Genomic DNA, 17,765 nt, shown 5'->3' with positions numbered 1-17,765 from the left:
AAAAACGACTTCCCTGCCGACAGGTACTCATCAACAGTTGATGTTTCTTTGAAATCGATAGTGGCTGCTATAACTTCGACGGGTTCAAGCCAGGATTGGTCCCCCTGTCCGAGGGGCTTTCCATTCAACCGAGACTGATTAGACGTGGATACTTGAGCTTGCAAGAGATGCTCGGATCGTTCAGTGTCAGCTCACCAGTATTATTGTTGAGCCAAACGCCATGGATGAACAACTTCTGTTTGAAGCAACATGGTGTTTCGTTCGAGGGGGTTAGCCGCACGTTAAGTTTGCCATGAGGTCAAGTCATGTCCTCAGCTTCCGAAGCTCAGCGTGCAATGCTGGACCCTGTCGATTGTGCAAGTAGCACAACTTTCGCGTCAGGCGTCATGGTTCCGCGTTTACTATTGGACTTACTATCAAATGCCTTCACACCGAACACTGAGGTTACTGCTATACGACCTTTCAGAAGGATAGGGTACTATAATATAATTTTACAATAACAACATTCTTTAAAGGTAGTAGGTATGGCTCTGTGGAGTCACGGCCAAGGTTTGATATGCGGGGTGGCGATGGGCGATGATCTCCACAGCGGGGATGACCCCACCAAATAAGGCTGCGCCAGTCCATCCCCAAGAAAAAAAGTTCGAGAAGCAGAAGAAGATAAGGATAATCGCGATCACACGACAACGGACAACCTCGCTTCCGCGTCTGTCAACGACACGAACAAAGCCAACAAGGCCAATCTGGAGGTCGTTCGGAAGCTCAGTTTTCGCGGGGCTGCCCCAAACTGGAGAGTGCTGGTCAGAGGCTTCGCCAGTATGGCCTCCAATGCCAACGCCAACCCTGCCGTCGCAGCGACTGCGACTGCGACCAAGCCAAAACTCCATGGCAGGGCGTTCTATGAGAGCATAGGCAGTCCCAAGTTCGTTGTGGCCCCGATGGTGGATCAGTCCGAATTTGTATGCCCATGACAATTCTGCTGCGAATGATGCACTGTGACTAACTCGATGCGACAATGGTAATTGCAGGCCTGGCGGATGCTCACCCGTTCCTTCATGACGCCCGCCGAGAACGCCAAACTCCTCGCCTACACCCCCATGTTCCACGCCCGCCTCTTCGAGGAGACGCCCAAATACCGCGAGTCGCATTTCCAATCCACCGTCTCCGCTGAAGACACGGCCCTGCACCTCGACGGCAACCCGGCCTTCGACCGTCCCTGTTCGTGCAGTTCTGCGCCAACGACCCCGCCCACCTCCTCGCGGCCGCGCGACACGCCGCGCCCTACTGCGACGCCATCGACCTGAACCTGGGCTGCCCGCAGGGCATCGCCCGGAAGGGCCACTACGGCGCCTTCCTACAGGAGGACCAGGACCTGATCTTCTGCCTCATCAACAACCTCCACAACAACCTGCCGATCCCCGTGACCGCCAAGATCCGCGTCCTCGAGACGAAAGAACAGACCCTGGCCTACGCGCAGAACGTGCTGAATGCGGGCGCGAGCATCATCACGGTCCACGGCCGACGGCGCGAGCAGAAGGGCCACCTGACGGGCGTCGCCGACTGGTCCTTCATCCGGTACCTGCGCGAGAACTTGCCGCGGGACACGGTCATCTTCGCGAACGGCAACGTCCTGCAGCCGGGCGACGTGGACAAGTGTCTCGAGGCCACGGGGGCCGACGCCGTCATGAGCGCCGAGGGCAACCTCAGCGACCCGGCCATCTTCGGCGCGGCGCCGCCCGTCGGCCAGGAGGGGCGCGAGTACTGGCGGGGCAAGGACGGCCGCGGCGGGTACCGCGTCGACGCGGTGTTCCGTCGCTACATGAACATCATCCACCAGCACGTGCTGCAGCAGGAGCCGCCGTCGCGGAGGCCGCTGTTCGTCATCGGCGATGACGAGTCTGGTGTGGTTCTCAAAGAAGAACGAAAAGGCGGCGGACGAGGGCGAGGACGCCGAGGAGGAAGGCCCGGCGCGGAAGAAGCGGAAGAAGGAAGGCGGCGGCGGCGGTAAGCCGAAGGCGTGCACCGACTCCAACCTGCTGGCGATGCGCCCGCATCTATTCCACTTGCTGCGGCACTTCGTTTCGAAGCACACCGACATCCGCGACGCCCTGGCCCGAGCCAGACCGGGCGACATGGCGGCCTTCGAAGACGTCTTGGACAAGGTGGAGCACCGAGTCGCCGAGGACCTGGTCGAGTACGAAAAGGCGGACGGCCAAAGCATCGAGGCGGATCTGGCGGCCGTGAAAGCGCCGCCCTCGGCGGCCAACGGCGACAACAAAGGAAAGGAGAAAAAGGCTGAGGCCGAGGCCGAGGCCGAGGTGGAGGAAGAGGATCCTGATTACGATCCCGAGAGCTCCGTGGCCACGGTCAAGCAGTGCAAGCGGCCCTGGTGGGTCGTCCAGCCCATTGTGCGGCCGTTGCCCAAGGAGGCGCTCGCGAAGGGCGCGCTGAGCCTGAGCAAAAAGGACAAGAAGAAGATGATGGAAGAAGAACAAAAGCAGCAGCAGCAGCAGCAGCAGAAGGCGCAGAACGCCGCTGCCGTGGCCGCACCACTAGACAGCAGCAGCAAGGTCCCGGAGGAAGAACTCCCCAAGCCCGATCGGAAGGAGGCTATCAAGGAGCCTCCTATGGACGACAAGGCTTCTGGCCTCACGAGCGACGAGCTCGTCTGTGGTTGAGAAACCATATAGAATATGTATAGTAGCAGACAGCAGGGTTGGGAAACATCATGCCGTAAAACTCATAGACCAAACAATAGAAGTAAGAAGTAAAATGCTATTTATCACTATTCTTGATGGAGAGTTGGTATTCTTGTAGGGTGACTAACGTTTATATTTCGACTTCTCTACTAGCATTATGGATAATTTCCTATGGAGATGTTGGAACTGATGATCTTAGCCCTGCCAGTCGTGTTATAAATGTAAAGAATTACAGGGTTTCGCACGAGAACTGCTGGGTTAATCGCCATGTTCGGATGGACAATAGATATATTGCATATGCAGGTCCTACTCTACTCCAGGAGAGCCCCGCGCACCACATTTCCAGTCTCGTTTTATCTTAGCGTTTTGGGGGTCGCGAAGGAGAACAGAACCTGCGACGCCGCGTTGGGCAGGGTTCATTTTCATTGATTACTGGCCTGAAATAGGAAGGAAGATAAGAAACAAATATTCTCCAGTGTAAAGTGATCTTTTATTTTCGCCAATTTAGAACTACATCTATATACATATCAAAGGGCCTGAAAGCCGTCTCTGCCTGTCTCATATTCCTCAACTTTACTCTAATGGTTTGAGTCCAATTCGACGAAAGCCCAAGTTCCAATCCTTTTTCTGCTACAATGGTAAGCAAGCAGCCTCATGTGTGAACGTATACAGACGGAAAAAACCAATAAACAACGTTAACTCACCACATTTCTGCATCACCGCAGGCATCCGGCACCAAGTATGCCCTGGTCGCCGTCTTCGTCGCCTGCAGCGCCTTCGGCGGCTGGGCGACCCTGGGCTCGCTGCAGAAGACGGGCCTAGGCGCGCTGATCAAAGCCGCCGTCGCCGGCGATCGGGCGTCCTTCCCGGGCGGACCGGCGCCTTTCAAGCGCCACTGGTGCGGCCTGGCGCCCGTGGACGGCACGCTCAGCACGCTCGTGGCCTTCTTCTCGGCCATCATCGACGGCGCCAACAGTGCCAACACCAACGGTGACAACAACACAGTAGTCGATTGGGATAGTTACCTGTTCTACGTCTGGGCCATGGCCCAGTTCATCGCCGCGTGGGCCATGCTGCTGCTCGAGTCGCTGCGCGTCGGCAACCGCGGCCGCCTCGTCAGCTACGTCGGCCTCGCAGGCCTGCTGTGCCAGCTCGGCACCTGGACCGTCGTGGGGCCCCTGTACCTGGCCCTGCACCTGCTCACGAGCCCCGTGGCCGCGCTCGCCCCCGGCGACGGCCCGCGGGCCCGCCGCGCCCTCTTCGTCCTGCTCTGGGACATGACCCTGCTGCCCGCGGTCGTGACCCTGACCGACACCCTGCCCGCGGTCATCATGAGCGCTCCGGCCTCGGGCGGCGGCGTGTTGTTCGGGGGGCTGACCGCCTCCGCGTCGGCGCACTACAAGGCCATCGCGCTCTGGCAGTTCTTCCCTCTCTGGAGCGTCTGCCTGCAGGCCTTCCTGAACCCGCTGTGCGCCTTCCTGTTCGGCTCCCTGCTGCCCGTCGACGGCCGCGGCCGCCCCGCCGCCCTCGGCCGCGGCTACCTCACCGCCGTCGCGGGCGTGTACCAGTTCGCCCTGACCGTCTGCGTCGGCGCCCACGCGCCCATCGTCGCCGTCTCGCTCGCGCCCGCGGCCGTGCGCGCCTGGCTCGCCGCCCACGCGACGTCCTTCTTCTACCTCCCGGCGCGTACGCCCGCCTCTTCGAGACGGCCTCGTTCGCCGGCATCTTCGTGCCCGCGTCGCCCTTCGCCCCGCCCACCGTTACTGCCGCCGTCGACGGCGGCAGCGGCGGCGTCGCCTATTACACCGGCGTGGCACAGGCGGGCGCCCACTTCCTCCGCTACGACATGCTGGTCGGCGTCGTCCCGTTCCTGCTCTGGGCCGCCTACCTGCACCAGACGACGGTGAAGGCGCCCCTGGGCCCGCTCGCGCTGGGGCGCAAGGTTGCCTTCTGGTTCGTCGTGGGCGGCGCCTACGCCCCGCCGTCGCGCTGTTGTGGGATCGCGAGCAGGTCGTGCTCGAGGAGGACGAGCCGCTCAAGATCGGCGGGGCGCCGGTTCAGGCTGCTGCTGCTGCGAAGAAGGTGCAGTAAAGTGGACGTGTCAGCAGATATATATGTGTTTGTCTGTGTGCAAGGAAGAGAGAACAGCGCTGCTTTATTGGATCAGTGCGTCGGCTCTTTCGTATGGACGTTCCATTTTGGGGCTTGTTGTTGATGGAATTCTGGCGGAAAACAGGCAATGACTATGATTGCTCCAGGAGGTGGGCTGGAGAAAGGGGGCAGTTCAGAGTAGCTACGTTAGTAACGGACAAATACTAGGCTACATTATTTGTTGCTCTTGCGCCATAGTGTATTCAAACCGCGATAAGAGCAGCGAAGCTGAGAGTTGTTAGTCGTATACAGTTTCCAAAGATTAGTCCCAAGGACAGGTTAAGCAGATGTTCATAGTCTTAACTGAGTAAGGGTATAATATGCATTTTCCACGAACCAGCCATCCCAGACCACTGATACAATCGCATGGCTAAAGTACATACTAGGTAGTCTTTTTCAACTCCTCTGACAACCGTTTCGTCTTTTTGTTCTCATCTCTTCATATAAGCCTTAATCCCTCGAGAGCCATACACCCTTCCTATTTGTTGTCCCCAAAGAATACGACTTGTACTGTCATGTCATCCCGGATATATCTGGCGGCGGGGCTGATGAACGCAAGCGCGCCGCGCACGAGCTCATCACGAGCACCTCCGAGCCCGTTGCGCATCAGGTGGACGGCGGCGTTGGGGTCCTGGAAAGTGCTGAAGTCGCTGTCGTACCGGCAGGCTATGTCGCCGAACACGGTGGGCGTCTGTGTGCCAGTCGTCGACGCCGTCGAAGAAAACCTTTTGCCCTTGGGATCCTTCTTCCAGTCGCACCACCGGCCCACCAGATCGACAGCCTCCTCGCTCGACATGGTGTCCCAGAGACCGTCCGTCGCCAGGATCATGAAGCTGGGCGCCTCGGGCAGCTTGACCGTCGTCACCACGGGCAGGGCCGTCAGGTAGGGCCCCGTCTTGTACCCGCTGTACCTAACAGACGAGGGAAGGGCGGTGGCGTTGTACTCTCTCCTAAGCCGAGCGCGCAGGTCCTTATCCCACTTCCAACCGCCGTCTCCGAACGTGCGCGCCGGTTGCATGCCCCAGATCCGGCCGCCGGCGAGGATATCCGGCTCGTCGGGGAACTGCTTCCGGATCCTGGCCTTCTCGTCTTCACTCGCACCGGTCTGGTCGACCGTCTCGAACGTCGCCGCCCACTTGTTGTTATCCACGTCCTTGCTGCCCACGACAGCGCGGCAATCGCCGGTAGAAGCGATGTGTAGCGATTTACTGGTGGGGTTATACAGTGCCAGCAGGACGCAGGAACCCGCGAAGGCCGGCTCAAGCCGCCGGATCTTGTCGGGAACGAATGGTCGCCCTCGATAGTCGCCTTGGCGCTCGTGATGAGCATGTCGTCCAGCTTGGTGAAGGCGGTCTGCAGAGCCTGTTGGATCTCGGCATCGGTCGGGTTTTCCTTGTTGATGTCCCGCAGCGCCTTCTGCACGAACGGCATCAGCTGTTTGGTGAGCAGCGTCGAGGTCTGCCACCCGCAATGGCCGTCGAAGACGGCCCAGGCCATCCAGTCCTCCTCGCCGTCGCCGTTGCCGCCCCAGGGACTCGAGAATCTGCCGTGCACGTAGGCGTCCTCACACGGGCTGTTGGATGCCAGCTGGGCAACGTCGTAGTTAGCCACATTGCTGACCGCCCCCGCAGCATACGAAGATGCACTCTCGTTGAGCATCTTGGTGATGTTCTCGGCCGACGGCGCCGGCGCGTACTTGACCTCGTCTGCGCGCCATCCCTGTCCTTGGTTGTCGAGATTGGGGACACCATTTGTGGGCCAGAGCTCTGCGGCGACAGCAGGTGACAGCTTGGAAGCACCACCACTCCATTCAACGTACGCCCAGCTCAGCCCAGCGCCGGCCAGTAGGCCGACAGACGTGGTGATGGCAGGACTGCTTGGCTTTGGGCCGCCGCCGCCGGAGATGAACCGGACCCCGTGAGTCGCGCGCGCGGGTTTATCGGTGGCGGCAAGCAGCGGGCGACAATGGCCTCGATTGAGAAGCCGACGCGACAGCATCGTGTTTATACCCTTTGATAATGGAAAAAATCCGGGCGGGAAGGCGAAGTCGAGAAATATATGTCGTGGGCAGTAAGTGGGTTTATTTATGTCAATACCTGATGTTCATAACGCGGAAGGCAGGTGGTTGGAGTGGGAACCATGTTTTGATCGTTCTGCAATCAAAACAGACGTGATCGACTCATTGTCCTCCATAGCATATATCACTTGCATCATCTCAAGTCGATTTTTCGACCTAAATCATACCGAGAATCTACAAGCACGAATGTCGATGAAGTAGGTAGGAATGAGCAAAAACACATCGATTGTCTTCAACAGCAGTCACTGCTCGTAATATCGCGCTACGTAGATCATCATCATGCCTTCATTTGTTGATGCAGGCCAGTCGCACTCACCTTTGGCGCCTACCCGAAGCAGACATATGCGGAACATAGAACTTATCAACATGAGTGTCTGGATCGCTCAACGTTCGTTTGTCTTCCATCATCGTTTACCAGCTTTTAATTCCTGCTGAGGTGTTACCATGGTATTCGGTAGCCGGTAAATCGAAATCGCAGGTGTCTCCCCTCGGGCCTCGGCACCAATGAATCGGAATACTGCTGTAGTGGATCACGAACGGCCGTCGAAACGATACTATTTCTTCCAGAAAAGAAATGTTATTTATCCTATCTTCTTTTTTTAGCGTCATACTCGCTGAATTGTCTTTTTAATCGCGGGTTAGAGGCATCAACGGAGAGTTGCTTCGCGAGATGTCCATTATGTTCTTGCTTGTCGTCGCATCTAGATATCGTGCATGCGCCCGTTAGGTTAGTCCACTCCACCGCTAAATAAAGGGTCCTAGATATCGGATCCATATGCGTCTACAAGTAGACGGACAAACGCTGACGAGATCGAGACCGACTCGCTAAGCACGAGACCAATCTACGCACCAAGAACAAGATCAAGCACCAGATAGATATCTTTCTACCATCTTCCATGTTCCCTCTTCGCTTACTAGCGGGGCAATGCACATATATGGTAGATTGCTGTCCTACTAGTCTCGCCCGTCGGCCACAGATGGCCGGGAGACTAGAACCGTCAGCTGACTCCGGTGCACCCCTCCATCTCGACGTCCCAGGTGTCCGGGTGGGGGATGTCACGTTGAGGGGATACAGCGGCTAGGCCATGTCAGGCACGGGCAAGATGCCTGCATCAAGACCAAAAGGTGTGGTGGTGGTATGGCCAATCATGGGGTTTTTGGCGGCCATGCAACGCGCGTGCCCGAGAGTCAACAGGAAACGTGCCCCCATGCTGGTACGAAGATAGGTTTTGTTGTTCGAAGCATAAGCCGGACGGAAGAAAGGGCACAAAAGAGAGTTTCCTGCAGCTCCCCGAGGACTTTCGCGGCAGGGCGATGACGCAATGGCGTTTGGGGGTCACCTGGAAAGATGATTTCGGGGCGCTCGTTCTTGAAGGGCATTGGTATTCCCAAGAGCCAACCACGGGACACAGGCTACTGCTAGGCATAGTAAGTCATCATTGTAAGTATGTAGGTACCGACTTTGTCTTCCAAGTTCCATCAATGCGATAGGCGAAAGAGTGGCCGGAAACATTAGTGGCCGACTCTCGCTGTTTCACTGCCAGCTTCTCGAGGGGAGGTTATCTGCTTGGTCTTGGCAGTCTCCGCATGCGTGCATTACCTCAGCAGCCAACACGCCCTACAGAATGAGAGAGGTCTCAGCTGTGTCAGGTCCAAGGATAGCTACATCGATGATGTACTGTTGAGCCAATACTACGAAGCCGGCCAGATTCATTTGATACGTCAGTAGATAAGGGATATATCTTTTGCTACAATGCACTACTGCTGTATAATTGGACGGGTGAATTATGTAGGCGCTTCGTGGTCCTGGTAACATGAGCAAAGAGGTAGCTCGTAGACCGTACACACCCCGCGCTGACAGCCAGGAAGGGAGATCTGCCTTCTAAACGTTCATGTTCCATCGAATGCCGGGCCATTCGGCAGGGTTCTGCCTTGGGTACTTATCGCGCTGCAGCTGTTATCGTTATCAACCTGTTAGCTGTGTACGTACGGGGAGACTAATGTTATCTTGCATAAGAAGTGGGATGCAGTACATCAAGAAGTTCCCCCTCCTTCCTCAGCTCCGTTCCAAGATGATGAAATCTTGAACATGCATCCTTGGGCGCATGTGTAATGTTCATGAGACAGACTATCGGAAAATGAAGGGCTCGGTTTAGCGCATGGTCCCTGACAAAGCTCGCCTACGCTCACCGTGATGTGATCGCAACGCGTAATCTCCAATGAATGTCGGTCTGGTCCGCCCTCGGCCCAGCTGGTAGGTTAGGAGGCAGGTAAACAAAGCCCCAAGCCCAGCAGTAGTAGCCCAGCCCATGACATGGCTGCTTGACTGACCGTATGTCTGCATGCCTCTCTGCCTCTGTCTCTGTCCGGGTTAGTAAGAACGAAACCCAGCCCGTCATGCTTGCAGTGCAGCCACCCTTTACGTGTTAGCTAGCACTCAGGCACAGGGCAATTCATTAGACGATCCCACCCCCCTGTCCGTAAGGCCTGCCTCTCCTAAGGACAGGAGATATGTATCTCCCGGGTACATGCTAATAGTCTGTCTCCAGTACCCATTATCAGCAATAACCCCCCTCATGATCCCTGTGAGTCACCCTGTCCTGCCCCGCCTCCACGAACGAACGTAGCACGCACCTCTCTCTGACTTGGCCTTGCCTGCCTCTCTGACTGCCTGCCCTTACGTACTTGTCATCGGCCGGCCATCGTGGGGACCTCGTGCCGCCGGTCTGACTTACCTCCAACCACCCATCCATCATCCATCAAATCAATGGTCCATCAGTTCCCCTGTTTTGGTTGCTTTGTTATTGCTTCTCTCTGCTGCTCTCTCTCTTGACGTTGGCCTCTCTCTTCTCTCCTTCTATCTCTCTTTGTCTGCTGTCTCTCTCCACACCCATTTACATCATCTCATTCAACAAGACAAACCCCATAGTTTCCGGTTTCCTTTACAATCCATCCATACTTCCTCTCTGTGTCAATACTTGCATCTGTCGGCATCTCTTTCTTTGGCCTTCGCCTGCAAAGCGTAGATAATACTATACTCTCTATTCGGCTGTGCTGGATTCTTCCGCTCCTTTGTTCCCTGCCTGGACCGAACCCCTCACCTCGGCCTGCAACCCATTCGAGCGCGTACCCGTAGTTTCGCGCCGACGTCGCATTGCCTCCTATCCCGGCCAACAGCCCGTTAGACAGATAACCAACTACCACCACAACCCGAACGTGTATTTCTCTAGATACGATACGACCGACCTGCTTGAGCAAATAGTGTAATCGCGAGTTTCGTTGCTACGGTTTTATATCTGTCCTAAGGACGGGGCTCTTTCAGGAGCTCCTTTGCTGGGAGAGCAGGCAACTGCCCCAGCAATCTACCACCGGTCTTTGAATGCCTGGTTCGTCTCTCCGCGATCCTTCCCCACCCTCTTCCTCCACGGGAAGAAAAGGAGGCCGTAAAAAAAGCAGAGGCTTACCCAAGCTGCCTCGGATGCAGGTTCAAAGAAGAAAGACAAGAATGTCAAAGAAGGTGGTGGGGTTGTCGCCGCGGTGACAAGACAGGCCACCAAGTTCTCGTACGTGTCGTCGACCCTATTCTGTTTCTTGGTTGTTGTCTGCGTGGCTAGTGCAAGTGTTGCTGTGCGCGCAGGCCGCTTGAGATGGTTGCTGTGAAATGCCCTGATCTGACCTATTGCTTGTTGCTTGCAGAAATGGCAATACCCCGAAGGAGCCGGCTTCACTGCCTGAGTCTCCCCCAGTCCTGCCCAGACCCCTGAGTTGAAGCCCGCAGCACCCGAAACCATACCGGCAAATAGGAACTCAGCAGTGGCAGCGTCGCCGATGCTAGATGCTGTTTCTGGTACATCAGTAGCGACGAGCACGGCACCCAGCATGAGTGAGTGGGCAAGAAGCCACGGAGCACTGGCCGGGTCACCCAACCTCATTAGCATCATGGGCGAGTCACCCCCGACTCAACCATCGTCATATGAGGACCCGCGAGGACTGCCTCAACAATGGATGCAGCAGAAAGCCTATGTTAACACTTTCACGCCTTCTTCTGCTTCTCCACCTAATGCTGCAAGACGCCCGTTGAGCTTTCAGCTGGATGCACAATTTCCTGCTAACGACTTGCGATCTCAAACATCCTCACCTCCCGATGGGCGGAGAAGCTCGATGCATTCACCGTATCCTCAAGCCAGGGTGGGATCTCACCCACCCCTGCCTCACCAGCCTCAAGCCCACTTCTACGGTGTACCTGACCTGGACTTCGACTTGAATCCAAATCTAGGTTTGAAACCCGGAGACAGAGGCTACTATTTTGGTTTCGACACATTGTCCAGCCCCAACGTCAACTACGCATCCGGCAGTACTAATGTAGTCCTTGCTGGTTACGAAGGAGGACTCGACATATACGCTGTCTCCAAGCGTGGAATAGAGATTCTGACGAGTTTGAAAGGACTACGAGGTGGCGTCTATCAAGCAAAGATACTGCCATGGCATGGTACTGGGGACCAGCACAACATCTTCCCGCTCATTGCTGTGGCTATCCACGGCCCTGTTGTATCCCACGTGTCAGACGCTTCGTCGGAGGCGCAATATGAAGCGGGAGCTAGTCCTCGCATGGACGGCGCAAGTCCTGCGCCATCTGATACCAACCCGCGCCAGGCCAGTAATGGCAAATCAGTGCCGACTATTGAAGCATATCAAACCACTGTCGAGATATACTCGTTGCGGACAAATGCTCGTATCTGTACCCTGTTACATGCACCAAGAATCCCGGTCAAGACTTCAGTACAGAACCCTATTCCCAAACGACCATCTCCGACCGGCGCCCTTCAGATCCATGCGGACGGAGGCAGCATTATTGTTGCATCTGGTTCAACCGGCGAATGCTGGATCTTCAAGCAAGCCAAAGGCCTTTCAGACATGGGTGTGGAATTCCGGTGTGTGGGCAAAGTGTGGACCTGCTTGCAGCATGCACAGAAGGATGACTCGACACCAGAAGAGGAGATAGGCCGAAGTCCAAGTCCCTTACGATCAAACCCGCAGTCCCCAATCTTAGCAATCCGCGGAAGATGGCTTGCGTACTGCCCACCGCCCTCGTCGTCTTCGATCGCACTTAATGCATCCATCGGAGTTCCCATTGATGGCAAAGTCCCGGGTTTGGTTTCACTGACGTCGCCCGTTGTGCCAATAGAGACCTGCGGTGTTGATCAACCTCTCTCGGATGGTGTGATGAATCGAATCATGCGAGAGACTACTCAAGAGGTTATCCAAGGGGCTAAATGGGTAGGCAAGCAGGGCATGCAGCTCTGGAACAGTTACTGGAGGCAGCCTAGCCCCCAGTCTCAAGCACGATCTGGTTCTGTCGGATCGCCGCCGTGGGGACCGACCTATCCGAGTAGAGCAGATGCATCGGTATTCCCGCCAACTTACGGGGTTTCCGGCCAGGCTGTCACCAAGGATCCTGGCTTGGTTTCCATTGTCAACTTGCAAGTGCTAGAGCACTCGACGACAGTTCACCATTCCGCCACTTTCAAGGCTCCGCTTGGCTGTAGCTTCTTGTCGTTTTCGCCAACTGGATTATCCCTTTTCACCGCGAGCAGCAAAGGAGACGTTCAGACCGTCTGGGATCTTATGCGCATTCAGTACAGCAAAGCTTCTTCTCTACAAAACTCGCAACCAGTTGGAGGTCACTGCACACGTGTTAGACAAGTCGCCCAGTTCTCACGTATGACAGTTGCTCGCATTGTCGACGTGGCTTGGTCTAAGCCAAATGGAGAGCGGATCGCTATGGTTACCGAACGAGGCACAGTACACCTGCTTGATATGCCGCCAAGCGCCTATACCTGGCCGCCCCCGCGAAGACGGACCAAGGAACCGGAACAAGGCACCGGAGCACCCGAGACAGCCCCTTCTGCTGTGTCGATGGCATCGAATGCTCTCAGCAGTGCTTACGGTGCAGCACGGCCCTGATTGCTCGCCAACGCCGAAGTAGCTCCAACACGCAGAATACGACTAGGTTGATGGATCATGCCAGTTACGGTGGCAAGGTCCTTGCTGCTGGAATCAGCCATTCCCTAGGCAATGCAGGAACCGCCATCAACCATTTGCGCCAGACCGGAGAGAACCGTGTCAGTTTGCCAACCAGCGGCCAGATTCCAAGTTTGTCATGTGTCACTTGGATAGCGGGCCGAAAGCATCCTACACTGGTAGTCATCGGGGATGGTCTGGTTCGAGTATTTGCAACCAAGGGACGTAAAACGACTTCAAGCAAAGACAAACCTCGATTCCCTCGTGGGAACATGTACAAGGATTTCCGGCTCAAAAGCCTTTCGGACGACGTGATTGCTCCAACCATCAGACAAGTACTTAGCGACATGGAGGAGGAGCTGGATATCATGTCTGGCGACTTTGAGGGCGGAAATACTCTGGTTCTGAAGCCGCGATCACGACCAAACGACTTGGAGCTCAGCCCTGAAGCATCGATCCCCCAAGCTGAGATAGAGTCCAGTGCTCCATACCAACCTTTCCACACCGATAGACGGGTGGCCCTGTTTGAGTACAGCGTTACTGATACTGACCCGACCGTGACTGCTGTTACGCAATTAATGGATTCAACATCTTTGGAGGAAGCCCAGGCTTCTACCCGTGGCAAGAGTAATAAGAAGAAACAGCAGAAATCTCAGCCAACGAAGACACCCAGATCGGCAGGCAAATCAGAGGCCTGGGCGTTTGGACAAAGCATCGGTGCCGTCAAGATCGAGGTTGGACTACCGGTTCCTGTTGAAGATGACTTTAGCGACAGTACCGCTGATCACCGCGCATTGCCGGCCTCGGCCATGGAGAGAGTTATGGAAGTGGGCGAGAACGATGAGCAGATTGTGGTCACAACTCGACGCAGACGGGGAGGTAATCGCGTTTCGGATGCAGAGGAAGACGGGTTTTTCGAGGACGACTGTGAGGTCCTCGACTTTGCAGACCAGAGAGTCTGAGAACGCAATTGGATGACGGAGATGTTGACTATACACAGCCATTGTAGGCGCGAGAATTCGCAGACTTTGACATATATATGTTTCAGGGGCGAATTGGCTAGGAGTGGCTCGGCGTTGCACTGCATTTGAGAGTTGATGATGGCGAGTGTTGTTGATGCGGCCGAATTGGGGACGCATAGAATATTTGCTTGATGTCACCACTCGCTTGGCTTGAATCCGGGTTAGGTTTTGTTGGAGTACAGAGTCTTGATTGCATGCATAGGAAGGAGCGCCGACTGAAGCCCCGACTGAAGATGTCTAGAGGCAGTATATGCTCTCCACCAACTCGGGAGCCGCACACAGAAATCAATAGATACCATAAAGCCAAATTGGCCGTCATTACTTGCGTGATTTGTGACGTTTTTCTCATTCATTTTCTTTTGCATTTGCGCATTACTATAGCGCCGTAAACTTGATTATGGGTTTCCTGGCAAGCAAGGGTTTTTTTCGCCTTGATCTCCTCATGCATAAACATCTGCCTGATGTGTTTTATTCCCAGCCAGTATAGTTGCCGTCGCCGCCATCGATTAGCACCTCCTTACAGCAGGCCCGACGCCCTCTATGATATTACAAAGCTCTCCTATCTTCGCTTAGGCCTTCTTCTTGGCAGCGGCCTTGGCCTTGGCAGCCTTCTTCTGGTTGCTGCGGATCATGACGACACTGAGGAACGAGCCGACGACGGCGGAGCCAAGCAGGACCAGGACGACGGGTATGCGGATGGCCCAGACTCGCGGGGGAAGACGTTCTGGAGCAGGTGGTCCGAGTCGACGAAGGGCTGGAGTGGTGGTGGCGATGGGATGTCAGTCAGAGTCGAGAGGGAGGACGAGGGGGTTTATTACGTACCATGAGCAGAGTCCAGATGGAGTAGTAGATGAAGACGAAGGAGGCGGCCAAGAGCATGGCGAGGCCGACGAGTTTGTCGAGCTGCGATATGTCAGTCCACCATGATCCTCACCAAGCAACTTTGGGGTGTTCAGGGGGGATCAAGTTCACGACGTACCATTGTCAATGAAAAGTCTAAACTTCTATCCTCCTTGAGGGGGGCTTGAATGAGTGTGGTGGAAATAATGATATGGTCGAACTGTGTCGTCGTCAAAAGGAATCAGATTTTTGAAAGGACGAGAGGTGGGTAGGTAGAGTAGAGGATCAACCGCAATAGCAATGGTGTCCCTGAATTGAACAGCTGAAGGTAAATTGGACGTCGCGACCACCACGCCAAGGGTACATTGATCGTTGACGCACCCCCTGGCCCAGTGTCCCACCCAATCAAAGCCGTGTATGGCCAGAAGGGACAGTGACAGAATCCCCCAAAAGCAGCCCCATAATTATTACCTCAGCCTTGAACCTACCTACCGCCAAAAAAAACTGGAGAGACAGAGTGAGAGAGCTTTCTGTCTGGGAAGCCTCGTGTCGCAAAAGGTTGGCAAGCATCACTACTTTTATCCGAAAAATAAAACAGCAACCTTTCGACGTCACATTTCGACCACAACCGAAAATAAAAGGACGGGCCTCTGCGCTCTATCCTCTTTCTGATCCATCGTTCATCAATAGGGATTGTTCGGATTCGCTGCGGTTAATTGGCAAATAGACCCGACAGCTTCTTGAATCAACATGGCTTCGCGGTCGCCCTCGCCTAGACGCGATGGAGGAGAAAGACGACGACCCCGTAATGGCGGCGACAGCTATCGGCCCGGTGGCCGCCCAGCGGCTGACAACAACGAAGCACCGCCGCGCCGCCGCTCGCCTCCGCGCAGGCGCTCGCCCGTCCCCGAACCGACCGCCGAGGAGAAGCAGGCCGCCGCCAAGGCCGAGTACGAGAAGCTGCTCAACGCGCGCAGCGGCGGCCTCTACATCCCGCCCGCGCGGCTGCGGGCCCTGCAGGCCCAGATCACGGACAAGACGAGCAAGGAGTACCAGAAGATGGCGTGGGAGGCGCTGAAGAAGTCCATCAACGGCCTGATCAACAAGGTCAACATCGGCAACATCAAGGCCATCGTGCCCGAGATCTTCCACGAGAACCTGATCCGCGGGCGCGGCCTGTTCTGCCGCTCCGTCATGAAGGCCCAGGCCTCCAGTCTGCCCTTCACGCCCATCTACGCCGCCTTCGCCGCCATCATCAACACGAAGCTGCCGCAGGTGGGCGAGCTGCTGGTCAAGCGGCTGATCATGCAGTTCCGGAAGGCGTTCCGGCGGAACGACAAGGCCGTCTGCCTGAGCTCGGCCATGTTCATCGCGCACCTAGTCAACCAGCAGGTCGTCCACGAGATGCTGGCGGCCCAGATGCTGCTGCTCCTGCTGCAGAAGCCCACGGACGACAGCGTCGAGATCGCCGTCGGTCTGCTCAAGGAGGTCGGGGCTCACCTCGAAGACATGAACCCGGCCATCGCCAACGCCGTGTACGAGCAGGCCCGCAACATCCTCCACACGGCCGAGATCGAGACGCGCACGCAGTACATGGTCGAGGTGCTATTCGAGGTCAGAAAAAAACAAGTACAAGGACAACCCGGCCGTCAAGGAGGAGCTCGACCTCCTGAACGAGGAAGACATGATCACGCACAGGTTCGATCTGGATGCCGAGATAGACGTCCAGGATACTCTCAACATCTTCAAGTTCGATGCGGACTGGGAGGAGAACGAGGCGGCCTACAAGAAGCTCAGAGCCGAGATTCTCGGCGAAGGCAGCGACTACTCGGACGACGAGGTCGACGAAGATGAAAGCTCGGACGAGGAAGAGGACCAGGAACAAAAGGCCGTGGAGATCAAGGACCAAAGCAATACGGATCTCGTTAACCTACGAAGAACCATCTACCTCACCATCATGTCTTCTATAGACCCCGAGGAAGGCGTCCACAAGCTCATGCGCGTAAACCTACCTCCTGGGCAGGAGCCCGAGTTACCATCCATGATCGTGGAGTGTTGCTCGCAGGAGAAGACGTACACAAAATACTTTGGTTTCCTGGCCGAGCGCTTCAGCAAAATCAACAGAATGTGGCAGGATTTGTTTGAGAAGCTGTTCGCGGAGAAATACTCGACGATACATCGGTACGAGACCAATCGGCTGCGCAACGTCGCCAGGGTGTTTGGTCACCTCTTCGGCACGGATGCGATAGGATGGCATGCGTTGTCCTGCATCCACCTCAACGAGGACGAGACCACGTCGGCCTCGCGTATCTTCATCAAGATCATGTTCCAAGAGATGTCGGAAGAAATGGGAATGGTGAAGTTGCAGCAGCGCATGAAGGACGAGACGCTGCAGCTGTATCTGGAGGGCCTGTTCCCGCACGACAACCCGCGAAACATCCGGTTTTCCATCAACTACTTCACGAGTATCGGCATGGGTGCCCTCACTGAGGAGATGCGCGAGTTCCTTGCCAACATGCCCAAGCCCACGCTGCCTGCGCCGGCGGCTGCCGACCAATCCGACTCGGACTCGGTTTCGAGCTACTCATCATACACCGGCTCTTCTTACTCTTCTCGATCACGATCGCGGACTCCACCGCGCCGGGCTCTGGATAGAGGCCGCTCACTCTCCCGCACACCCCTAAACGGGGCCGAGCTGCGTCGTATAGTCGTAGCAGGAGCTACACCCGGTCACTTTCTTACTCACGCTCGCGATCGAGGTCTCGGGACGTATCACGGAGCCCTCCTCCCCGCAAGGCTCCACGCAGGGACTCTTATTCAGCCAGCCCGCCGCCGCGTCGTGGCCGCCGTGATGACAGTTACTCGCGGTCTAGAAGTCGGTCGCGCACCCCCGTCCATGGGAAGGCTCCCGTGAGGGCTCGCTCCTACAGTAGCCGATCGCATAGTTTTTCCCGG

General features: G+C 56.1%; 6 protein-coding genes across 6 annotated transcripts; 4 read left to right on the top strand and 2 right to left on the bottom strand.

Moving 5' to 3' along the window:
- Positions 1-818: 818 nt before the first annotated feature.
- Positions 819-2,678, top strand: PG994_010178 (uncharacterized protein; the record flags this gene model as incomplete). The annotated part of the gene is given in 4 exon segments (XM_066861587.1): positions 819-959; positions 1,029-1,160; positions 1,229-1,906; positions 1,917-2,678. 4 exon segments carry the CDS (start codon positions 819-821, stop codon positions 2,676-2,678), a joined length of 1,713 nt encoding a protein of 570 aa, XP_066710697.1.
- Positions 2,679-3,334: 656 nt separating this feature from the next.
- Positions 3,335-4,790, top strand: PG994_010177 (uncharacterized protein; the record flags this gene model as incomplete). Its single annotated transcript, XM_066861586.1, has 4 exons — positions 3,335-3,337; positions 3,425-4,333; positions 4,405-4,659; positions 4,710-4,790. 4 exons carry the CDS (start codon positions 3,335-3,337, stop codon positions 4,788-4,790), a joined length of 1,248 nt encoding a protein of 415 aa, XP_066710696.1.
- Positions 4,791-5,328: 538 nt separating this feature from the next.
- PG994_010176 (protein serine/threonine phosphatase 2C) lies at positions 5,329-6,848 on the bottom strand (the record flags this gene model as incomplete). The annotated part of the gene is made up of 2 exons (XM_066861585.1): positions 5,329-6,058; positions 6,088-6,848. 2 exons carry the CDS (start codon positions 6,846-6,848, stop codon positions 5,329-5,331), a joined length of 1,491 nt encoding a protein of 496 aa, XP_066710695.1.
- A 3,958-nt stretch (positions 6,849-10,806) lies between these two features.
- PG994_010175 (uncharacterized protein) lies at positions 10,807-13,910 on the top strand (the record flags this gene model as incomplete). Its single annotated transcript, XM_066861584.1, has 2 exons — positions 10,807-12,839; positions 12,914-13,910. The coding sequence occupies 2 exons, from the start codon at positions 10,807-10,809 to the stop codon at positions 13,908-13,910; spliced, it is 3,030 nt and encodes a 1,009-aa protein (XP_066710694.1).
- Positions 13,911-14,539: 629 nt separating this feature from the next.
- On the bottom strand, positions 14,540-15,002 carry PG994_010174 (uncharacterized protein; the record flags this gene model as incomplete). The annotated part of the gene is made up of 3 exons (XM_066861583.1): positions 14,950-15,002; positions 14,789-14,873; positions 14,540-14,724 (listed from the first exon to the last, which is right to left on the bottom strand). Exons 1-3 carry the CDS (start codon positions 14,950-14,952, stop codon positions 14,540-14,542), a joined length of 273 nt encoding a protein of 90 aa, XP_066710693.1. The 5' UTR covers positions 14,953-15,002.
- Positions 15,003-15,560: 558 nt separating this feature from the next.
- PG994_010173 (uncharacterized protein) lies at positions 15,561-17,724 on the top strand (the record flags this gene model as incomplete). The annotated part of the gene is given in 2 exon segments (XM_066861582.1): positions 15,561-16,424; positions 16,441-17,724. The coding sequence occupies 2 exon segments, from the start codon at positions 15,561-15,563 to the stop codon at positions 17,722-17,724; spliced, it is 2,148 nt and encodes a 715-aa protein (XP_066710692.1).
- Between the last annotated feature and the right edge of the window lie 41 nt (positions 17,725-17,765).

Source organism: Apiospora phragmitis, assembly GCF_038363925.1.
Source record: "Apiospora phragmitis strain CBS 135458 chromosome Unknown utg000010l:1.0-9815664.0:1.0-9183399.0, whole genome shotgun sequence".
In the NCBI taxonomy this organism is placed as follows: Eukaryota; Fungi; Ascomycota; class Sordariomycetes; order Amphisphaeriales; family Apiosporaceae; genus Apiospora; species Apiospora phragmitis.
The sequence above is the reverse complement of the archived record's forward strand: the minus strand, read 5'-3'. Positions and strand labels throughout refer to the sequence as shown.